Raw genomic sequence first — 10,976 nt, forward strand, 5'->3', positions numbered from 1 at the left:
GTCGTGCTTTTCCTTCCAGGGAGGGGGCAACGTGAACAGCAGTTTCCTCTGCCATCCAGGAATTAAGTTGCGCAGCCAGCTGAAGCTGGATGAGGTAGGTTTCTATGGGCTCTTCTCCACCAAACTGTGGCAATTTAGTGGTGCCCCGTCGGGCACCATCTTCCGTCACTCTCGCCGATGGCTGTGTAGCAGCGGGGTCCTCCGCGGCGTTGAAGATGTGGTGATTGACTCACCGTTGGACTCACCGTTGGTTGCGGGGCACTGGACCCACTGGTAGGTCGCCGTCATCTTGATCTCAGTGGCTCCATGGCGGGGGTGCAAACTCACAGCTTGGTAGCTTTATACCTGGGGTAAGCAGCTTCTCACGTGGCCGTGCCCCGCACTCGCCGAATTGTAGGTGCTCGAGAATTTCTTCCATCTCCCTGATTGTAGACATTTCGTAAATCCCACTTCAGACACCAATGTAACGTGGTAAAACAAGAACGTGTTATATTTATTATTATTCTAATTCTTATTATTATTGGATTTGGGGCGGCTCTGTATGACAAAAAAAGAGAAAAAAAGAATGTGTTTTATTATGCGAACACTCAAACAACTCCTGACGAACATCAACCGGAAACACGTTTTAGCCAAAAAAAACCTGTTGCCCTGGTCCTTCACCTCATCTCCTCCCCCTTCACCCCGGGGGCACCCTGGGAAATGCACTCCACTATTACCCCCAGGACGCTACAATAAGATACTGGTGGTGTCATTTACCCCACACATATACAAAAAAGTATCACTCCAAGGATACTGGACTGTGAAAATGCTGAGTGTCGTACAGCAAAGGAATGAGGAGTTTTAATTGTATTTTACTTTAGTTGTATATCCGACAATAAATCATCTTTCCACTACCAATAATTTCTTCATTTCACAAATAATTTATACACGAGACAAGACAATTAGGACATATTGAGACAGCAATAATAATAATAATAATAATAATAATAATAATAATAATAATAATAAATCTAGGGTCCAGGGTGGTTGGCCCTTTGTTAAAGTTCAATGGTTGAGTGTGCTTTGGCTCTGTGAGTGTTCTATGATGCAGAAGTTCATTCGTCCCTGCCTGGTTACCGTGTAAGTTATGGTCTCGCGGTGTTTATCATTCTGAAGTAGGGCCGCACCATTATGGCTGAGATCATAATCACAATTATTTTAGTCAAATTGATCACGGTTATTCATCACGATTATTTATCTATTTTGGGGAACACAATTATTTTATGGCACTTTGTAAATCAACAGAAAACTGCCATCACAATCATAATGTATTTTATAAAGCGATAAATAAATAAAGTAAGGTGAGTGGTCTAACTGACTTCAATTGTATAGGATATATGATATGAGATGTATGAAATCAATTGTGTTCACTTGATTTTGTTATTTTTAGTTGCCCGACATTTAACTCTCGTTCACTTTTTTTTATTTTTTATTATTATTATTATCATCGCGAGATTAGCCGAGACAAAAATGGCACCGTGTGTAGTGGCGAATGTTTTGACCCTTTTTTTTGAGATTCGGTTCCTGGACGAATCATCCGGTGAAAAGATCCGTTCAAGTGTCCGACTCGGTGCAGAAGCACGACGGCTTGCGGCGAACTGTTCTCGCCAAACATTTCGCAGTTTTAAAGTCTCCTACCGTGAAAATGATGTACTTGATTGACTTATTTACCAGGAAGTACGTCACATTCTTTATATACGACGCCCTGGCCTTTTTTTAAAAATGTTTTACTGGAATTTGCTGTAAGGGAGGAATATGCGCAGAACTGAAGGTGCAGGAGGCAGATGATCCGCTGTGGCGACCCCCGACGGGAGCAGCCGAAAGAAACAAAAAAAAAAGGAAGAAGAAGAACTTTCAGTTTGCAAGTCGGAAGATTCGTCCGCTCGACCGCTCGTTTGCCAGAGCGACCCCTGACCCCGGGCTCATTTTCAAGATCCGAGTCGTTCACGCGTCGCGCATCACCCACTCTGCCGCTGGAGCCCTGGCTGCTAGCACCAGCAGCGGAGCGACGAACTAGCCACTCGGACTCGCGAACGATCAGCGCCGGAGCGGGTGTTCTTCGACGTACGGAAAACGAGTAAATGGAAAAATGGGCCGTTTCGAAGATTAACGGTAAAAGAATTACTTTTTTTTGCGGGACAGCCTGACGGCTCGCCAGAGGCTGCTTGTGCTGCGTCGGCTTCCTTGTTTACACGTTTGTAGCTAGCGCGCTATCTCGCTAGCATGTTATGGACTTGTCATTATAGTGCGCGCTGAGCTGTGCTGTCTGGCTGAAACAGCTCGCTTTGACGTTATTGATGGACCTGCGTCCTTCCAAGCCTAGAGAGGTTGGACAATCTTAGTTGCCTTGGAACTACAGCATATATATAGAGAGACATACATGCGTAGGGAAATTGCTTGTTGCAGTAGCTCATATATATAAAAAAAAAAAAATTAAAGTAATAATAAACAATAGGAAACTGGCACTATCCAAACCATACAATAAACCTTAAAACGGATAGAAAAATGGCAACATAAAATATACCCAAAACATTACTTAAAAAATGGAAAGAAATGGCCATATACAATAAACCTAAAAATTAACAATAAACTTTTTCACACCCAAAATCTGCGAGTTTGAATACACGTGTGTATATACAATATAGTCTGTACATAAACTGTGTGTACCAGGGTGGAAGAATTGTTGTTTTTTGGTTTACATCACTGCAAACCTTCACAGGTTAACGCTTAGTGACTTAACCACTCCTGGTTGACTGAAACAATCTGTTTCTGTCACAAAAAGATACTTGACCAGGGCTTGTTTTGTTTTAAGCATCTCAAGGATGAGGGGATAAAGCTCTTATGTGTTGTCAAACTATTCCCTGTGGAGACCCAGCACTCGAGTCATAGTCGTCAGACATAGGGTTCTTAGAAACGACTTCTGACTGAAACAAAGGACAATGGAATCGGTGAGGAGTGCCTTCCACGCTCAGTTGGCCACAGTCATGGACTCGCTGCTGGCAGCCGCCGTGTGCGAGATCGCCAAGATCTTCGAGAGCAGCCTGTGTGAGCAGCAGGCGGAGCTGGCCCAGAAGGGACAGGAGCTCTCCACGCTCCGAGGGAAGCTGGAGAAGGCGGAGAGAAGGCTAAAGGGGAAGGGAGGAGGCGGCGGTGACGGTGGTGAGGAGGAGGAGGGTGAGACTTCAGCAGGAGAAGGAGAGAGCTGTCGGAGGCAACAGGCTGGCACTGCTGCAGGTAATTAATTCAAGACACCCCCTGCATTCTGTCATTCAAGACCTGACTTAAAAACATGGATTATTTTACCACAAAGCCCCCCCCTGAATTTGCATCCTACATGCAAATCCGACATTTTACTGTCACTGTGTACACCAAATCTCATAGTAAGTCATGGACGGTGAATTTATTCTCTCTTGGGGAAGCACAAGACACGGCAAGTTTATTTGTAGCACATTTCATACATGAGGGCAGTTCAAAGTGCTTTACATAAGTCATACAATACATTACATAAAAAGCACTGAAGAATAAAGGCATAGAGGAAAAAAAAGAAGCTAAAAACAGATCAAAAGACAATTATAACCTGGGTGCACCCATTTCAGATTATCAGGCCTCTTTTCTCAAATTCAATTCCACTCTGAACTCTTTTTCTCACTATTTGTACAGGACCGAGTGCCACTAAGGATTTGTCCTGTCAGGCAGACCCCGTGGATGGGCACACTCAGAGTCTGCGCCGACTGAAAGAAGAGACCACAAGCCACGATGGAGCCACAGTAAAGCATGAGGTCAGAACTGTATACAAAATATGCATCAAAATCAAAACCCTCATTGATTTTCTGCTTGCAGAATAGCAATACACTACTTATTTCCTACAGCGTGCAGGGTCACGGCCTACCCCAGGTCCTATGGCAGTCCAAACCACGGAGGGAAGCCTTGCTGCTGGGGAACAGGGGCAGGTAGACCCCCTATCTGCCACCCAAGCCAAGGCCAAATGTAAGCAGCAGGAATTGATCTTGAACCAGTGGACTGTGTGGCTTTTTGTTATTAGCAACACTACTTCCATTTTATACATTGTTATTATTAATTTTCTCCCAATTTCCCTGCAGTATCCCATTGGGATCAAGGTAGTCGTAGCGCGGATCACCGACGACTCCAGGAGCAGGCTTCTGCCCCTTTCCTCTCCATCTCCCAGAGCGGACGCTGTTCCCCTAGGCCTGACCCCAGTCTCGCCCAGCCAGGGGAGTGGTTACCAGGGCTGGACACCAGTCGGGGCGGAGTGTCTGGCCTGGAGAACCTCCAGGCGGAGGGAACCAGCTGCGCTGGCCCTGCGAGCAGCAGCACTGGAGCCGACCCTCCCTGCTTCCGCCCAGGCTTCGGTTCTGACGAAACCAGCAACGAGGAAGACGATTCCTCCTTCCCTTTCCTGGACCAGGAGCCAGAGAACCAGAACTCGAACCAGAATCCGGGACAAGGGCCAGTGGCCGGGCAGAGGGAGAACCACCAGGATCCGTCCCAAGCCCAGCCGGGGGCGTCGCCTTGGAGAGCCCGCGATGACAGGGGTGGGAGGGGCCCCATCCCTCAGACCAGGCGCACCGGTTCCTTCGCCAACAGAGACCCTCTGCGGCCACAGTCCAACACGCAGCCACATCCGCTGCGGCACACACATGCCCTCGGCCACCCTCCAGCGCCTGGCGGGGGTAACGGGCGACCCTACACCTGCCCCTACTGCACCAAGTGTTTCACTTACCCCTCCCACCAGCGCAGGCATCTCTTGCGGCACACGGGAGTCAGACTCCACCCCTGTCAGTTCTGCGACAAGAGCTTCCTCACGCCTTCCGAGCTCACTGTGCACACACGCACGCACACAGGCGAGCGGCCGTTCGGTTGTGCTCAGTGCGGCAAGAGGTTTGCACGCAGCGGGAATCTGAGGGCCCACCAGCGGGACGTCCACATGGGCAAGAGGCCCTTCGCCTGCACTGAGTGCGGAAAGAGGTTCGCCCACAGGGGGAACCTGAGGGTGCACAACCATAGAGTCCACCAGGGGGACCCCTACTACATGGAGGATCAGCCGGAGCCAGATATGGGCCCCAATCCCATTTGAAATATCTGGGGAGGAAACGGTTAGTTCTGCAGGAAAAAAACAAAACAAAAAAATACGAAAACCTTGATGTTTCCTAATGAAGCAGACCCAGATTGGATTTGATCAAGCGTTTCTTATGTGGTACATTTAAGTGAACATTTTATATTTCAAGTAGGGATGGACCGATACCACTTTTCACTACAGATTCAGAATCCTCAACTTTGTGTATCTATATAAGGTATGTTGTAACACTCCAACCTAGCCTGCGAACCAGATGAATCTGTGAGCTGAATGTTTTATTTGCTCTGGCAGATACGTCTGGTCCCCGCTCCCGTTCAAACTGATTTCCACCCAACCTTGCCAGGGTCGGGCCAATCGCAACCGTTTATCTAACATGGGGCTAGTTTGATATGATGACAATACAGAGGAGCGCCGTTGTGGCACCTTACCAAGATGGCTTCCGCTGATATGATACAGTCTCTTGAATCCGCTATTGTGGAAGTATTGAACAAATAGCATGCCAATGCAATAGCATTTTCTCTAAAAGAACAAACAACTTCACTTAAAGCTTTTGTTGATAAGATGTGTTCACCATACTTGCGACAGGAAGCTGGGCCCACTGGTTGCCGTTTTTCCCGTCGCTCAGCGCTACCGTACACGTTTAGTGGCTCTCATTGGTTGTAGGTCTATCTAATTGCGTCCAGAGACATTATGATCTGCGCCCGTTGAAAATGCCCCTTGGAAATCGAAAACGAGTGGAGAGGTTCCGGACTAATACACATTTGGGAATTGGTCTGGCGACGTCAGGCTAGCTACAGTCATTTACTTTCTTTAATCCATATTATGTATTTTAGACCATGAGTTTGGAACATTGGACCATGATATCTCATCTACTTTTCTCTGTTAGAGATGCGAACACGCCTATGTGTGTCGACAGACTTCTCTTTTGGGAAGTTCCAAAAGCTAGATATTTCAACACAATGCTTCAAGAGTGAGACTGCAATGCTCATGGTCCATTGTGCAAGCGGCTCCCAGATCGTCCCTTGGCCAGAAGGGACGGCACAGGCACTGCACACAAGTTGACTAGTGAGTTTAAGAAGGCTTCTCTCCAAAACAGACTATTGCACAAACACCCCTGATAAACTTATGATCGTTCGTATGTAGAAGCGTTTTGCATCTTGGACAAGTTATGCCTTTTTTGATGTCTAGCTGGCTGCGACTATGTAGCCTCTGAGAAAATGGCGCCTTTTTGTGATTGGATTGGGGTGGTACGAAGGCTGCAAACTAGACAATTAGATGAAATCATTATTTTCTCGGTGGCTAGTGAGCTAAATGGAACATGCCTGCAGCCTGACTATAACAGCAAAGTTTGACTCGCTTGAAGCTCGCAACAGCATGCAATGTTGTGGCAGTAAACATCTCAGAATGTTCTGCAGTGGCAGTAAAATGTTAAATTGATTATAGCCAGTCATACCGGGTTTTCACTCCCATAGTAGGTTTTCTGTGGACAGGCTGCGCACGCTGTAGCTCTTCCAAAAATGAGCATGTCTCCAAACACTAATTTCTTAGCTGATTTATAAACTGCAGACTAACATCTACCAACTGAAGTAGACTGTGCCAATTGGCCATCTCTTGTGTTTTTTTTTCTGTTTTGTCTTTCTGTGTACCCACTGGCCTGAAAATTGGTATCATTCCATCCCTCACTAATTTCATGTAAAGTGGGTAAGGTATCATACATGGTATGCTTAGTGGTTCAGTGTGGAGACTTTAGAGCATGCTAAAGGATCTATGCATTTTACTACACTGTAGATTACTTTCATTGGTATGTCTATGAAAGGGATAACATGGCTTTAATTTAATAGTTTTTTTTGTCCCCAGGACCAATCAATCTTAGTGTGTTATTTTTCAGTATTGGTGAATGTTTATGGAAAAAAAACAGCACACTACTACAGAGACTTATACAGACAAAACTATATACTAAGCAATGTTCGCTGAAACAGTAACAGGAAATACTAAGTCTGTATCGTTACACTTCCCGGAGTGGTTAAATAGTTATGTGGCATGCAGAAGTAGGATCGTGCTTCTTCCTTACAATTTGTGAGCATTTATCTATTTCCTCCGACTTTATTTTGTACTGACTGTACTATAAAACAGAGTGTTCTGTTTTTGTTATTAAAACAAGTACATAATGGTATTTTTAAAGAACAATGGTACTTCTCCAGTGGATCCATGTTTTTGTTCATGTAAAGAAAAAAATAAAATGCTGCATCTGTATGAAAAAAAGCCTTACCGGGAGAGAAAGATGTTCCTTATTAAGTTTTCCAGTTTTCCTGTCTTCAATTCAGTTTTACAAATATTAGGTCTTAGCAATCACAAGAGCCTTACCATTTTTTTAATTTATGGGGTTTTATTTTCAATATTTACTTTTTGTCTGCAATAGTCAACATTTTTGATGTTTTAAGTCCTCCTACTTAACCCTAAGACTTTATATTTAGACCTTAGATTTATTACAGATCCTAATCACTAACGTTGCTATCCAACCTGAAGGAAACTAATATATACTACTCACAAAAAGTTAGGGATATTTGGCTTTCGGGTGAAATTTATGGAAAATGTAAAAAATTCACGCTACAGTGATCTATCATGAAAGTAAGGCATTTAAGTAGAAGCATGCAATGGTAATTTCCTCATCTCAAACAATTTATAGAAACAAAAGCCAACAACAGTGGTGGGTTTACCACAACAAAATGTCAATATCTCAATAACTTGTCATGTGGCCTTGAGAAACAATTACAGCTTGACAACGACGTCTCATGCTGTTCACAAGTCGACTTATTGTCGGCTGAGGCATGGCCCCCCACTCTTCTTGAAGGGCGGCCCTCAGATCATTGAGGTTCTGGGGTACAGAGTTACGAGCCTCTACACGGCGACTCAGCTGATCCCATAGGTTTTCTATGGGATTCAGGTCTGGAGAAAGTGCAGGCCACTCCATTTGAGGTGCCCCAGTCTCCAGCAGCCGTTCCCTAATGATGCGACCTCCATGAGCTGGAGCATTGTCGTCCATGAAGATGAAATGAGGCCTGTGTTGTTCATGCAGGGGCACAATGACTGGATTAATGATGTTATTCAGGTAGTATGGCCTTGTCACTACCATTCACAAAGTGTAGGGCAGTTCTGTATTGACTAGACACACCTGCCCACACTGTAACACCACCACCACCAAAGGCTCGTCTGGTGACAACAGTGGCTGATGCATAGTGCTCTCCTTGACGTGTCCGACATCGTTGGCAGCCATCATTTCTGCTCAACATGAATCGACTTTCATCAGAGAACAGCACTGAGGCCACTGGTCCCTCGTCCCTTCTCCCTGACCCATGCAAGACGACGATGGCTGTGCCTGGTGGTGTGGTCAGGTACCCTTGCAGGTTGTCTAGCACGCTGATGTAAACGGTTTTGAATGGTCTGACGTGACACTTGGGTGCCTCTCACCTCCCTTACATGTGCCTGGAGTTGAGTGGCATCATCATCCGGTTCCGCAGGGCACTGTTCACAATGAAGCACTAATCAGTGTGGGATGTGGCCAAAGGACGTCCACTTCTATGCCTTTCTGTGACTCTTCCAGTCTCTCTGTATCTCTGTTGCAACCTGCTGATGACACTCTGTGACACTCTAAGCTCAGTGGCCACTTCCCTCTGAGAACATCCTGTTTGAAGCCTCACAATGGTGAGGTACTGTTGATCAGTTGTTCGGTGTCGTCTTGGTCTCATGATATCATAAATGTGAACAGCATGATGAAGAGGACTGTTTAAATACCAATTCTAATTGAACCAGGAAATGTATTGGTCGTTTCATGGATCAAACACCTGTTGTGAATTTTTCCGTTCAGCTCCTTGTTAGAGAACAGCAAGTTGTGCAAAAAGTACTGAAACATTGAACAGTTGGACACGTGCATTCAAAAGTTTAGAGAAGGTGAAATTAAGTTCACCTGTAAAGGTTATAGTGCATCCGGAAATTTCACCCAAAAGCCGAATATCCCTAACTTTTTGTGAGTAGCGTATATTATAATAGTTCATAGAATTGTCTAGTTGATGACCTACCCTGTCTCTACCTAATACTACTTTAATAGAAATGTGTGTCGGGGAACTCAGAGACCATATATTAACTTGGTGCATCTTTAACTGCAATATTTTATTGATTGTTACAGCAGTGATTTGTTCAAAAATCTGTCTCAAATTTCCTTTAAGGTCTTTAACAGTATTACATTCTCATTATCTTATCTTATCTCTTAATCAACTGAACTATCCGCTCGCCCTGTTGCTGTACTACCACATGGCTGCCGCCAGGGAGCGGTGTTGTCACCATTTGGAGAAGCGTCCAATCAGGGCAGTGGAAGGAAATAGATTTTAGAGAGATGTTTCCTTAAGCTACGGAGGTAGGTACTTCTGTCCTCATGGTTCTGGTGTGCACGCAAAGAATGTTTCGGGGGGGAAAATTAAATAAAATAATATTTAAAATGATAGTGTCCAGCCTCCCATTCAAACTTTTCCACCCGACCTGGCCCGGGTCGGGTCATTCACAACCGTTTAATACGGGGCGGGTTTGATACGACGGCGGTGCAGGGGAGCGCCGTTGACGCACCTTACCAAGATGGCTGCCGCTGACGTGCGACGGTCTGTTGAAATCGCTGTCGGACAAAAGATTTCCTCCAAAAAGCTTTTGTGGATAAGAAAGGTGTGTTTGCCGTACTTCTAATACAGGATTTGGTAAAACTCTAATTGACCAACTCCCTTGCCCGGCGCTACACGTTGACGTGTGACGTACACACGTCACACGTTGCGTTGCTCTGATTGATTGTCTGGTCTGTATCCGTTGGTAACAAAACGGTAAAAACATTTTTCTTTACTTATGTCTCCCAGACCAAGTTCCATGCGTTGCTTTAGCCTCAATTTAATGTTCTGTTTTGCCGTTGGGAAAAATGCTGGTCGATGCCCTCTGGTCCAGTGGTCATTTTCAAGAGGTTCCAGGGGAGGTCCAGCAAAATTATTAATAGTTAAACTACCACATGACTTAATTTACGAGACATTAGCATCATTAGAGAATGTATGTAATGTAATGATGCCTTCTTTAAATCATAGCTTCACTTTTATCTCTTTTTACAGTACTCTGTCTGTCTGTCTGTCTGTCTGTCTGTGTGTGTGTATGTATTTAGTTATATAAATAAATATAGCTTTATATTTTGTCTGATTTTTAATTTGTGCTCATGTATTTTTGCTTATACTTTTCATTCATTCTTTCATTCATCCATTCATTTCATACTTATTCTGGATTATATCCTTTTTTTATTACTTTGCACAGCTTTTGGAGTTGCCCTTTTATCAGTTCACTTCACCACACTTGTATGGAATCTTACTATAGTATAGACAGGCATTGAATTTTGGACTTAGTTATGATTTGACAGTAAAAATCTTCCCAGATTTGGGGTCACATTGACGGAACCTCGTCAAATAAGGGTTTCGGGGGGGCCGGTGCACATCAAATCGAGGGGGTATCATCAGCTGTGGACATCCATTGAACATTTGTTTCTCGTCTCTTGACAACAAACAAGGTCAAGGTATTCCCAAGGCTGCTGAGTCTGTGTTACACTGTGTGACTCACCAGTGACCTCAACCCCCCTCCCCCACAAGGTCACCTATCTCCGCAGCTCCCTCCCTGAGGTTCCCCGCCTCCCTTCTGGAGTAAGAAAGCGCTGTTTTAACGGCGAAATACATCCCAGGTGACCCCCGGGCGACCTGTCCAACGCGGGATGAACAATGTGGGAGAAGTTAGAGAACCCGTGTACCGGTTTCAGATTTTAATGATTCCG

At 45.0% G+C, this 10,976-nt stretch overlaps 1 protein-coding gene across 1 annotated transcript; it reads left to right on the forward strand.

Annotated features, from left to right (window-relative positions):
- The first annotated feature begins 2,006 nt into the window (after nt 1-2,006).
- On the forward strand, nt 2,007-7,386 carry LOC307236329 (uncharacterized protein). The gene is made up of 4 exons (XM_080008705.1): nt 2,007-3,273; nt 3,700-3,818; nt 3,909-4,026; nt 4,140-7,386. The coding sequence occupies exons 1-4, from the start codon at nt 2,979-2,981 to the stop codon at nt 5,132-5,134; spliced, it is 1,527 nt and encodes a 508-aa protein (XP_079864831.1). The 5' UTR covers nt 2,007-2,978; the 3' UTR covers nt 5,135-7,386.
- The last annotated feature ends 3,590 nt before the right edge of the window (nt 7,387-10,976 follow it).

This window comes from Zeus faber (assembly GCF_960531495.2).
Source record: "Zeus faber genome assembly, chromosome: 10".
NCBI lineage: Eukaryota > Metazoa > Chordata > Actinopteri > Zeiformes > Zeidae > Zeus > Zeus faber.

Coding starts and splice junctions, on each gene's coding strand:
- LOC307236329 (XM_080008705.1), top strand. CDS start 2,979: ATGGAATCGGTGAGGAGTGCCTTCCACGCTCAGTTGGCCACAGTCATG. Junction 3,819..3,908: donor GAGCCACAGTAAAGCATGAG/GTCAGAACTGTA, acceptor TATTTCCTACAG/CGTGCAGGGTCACGGCCTAC. Junction 4,027..4,139: donor CACCCAAGCCAAGGCCAAAT/GTAAGCAGCAGG, acceptor ATTTCCCTGCAG/TATCCCATTGGGATCAAGGT.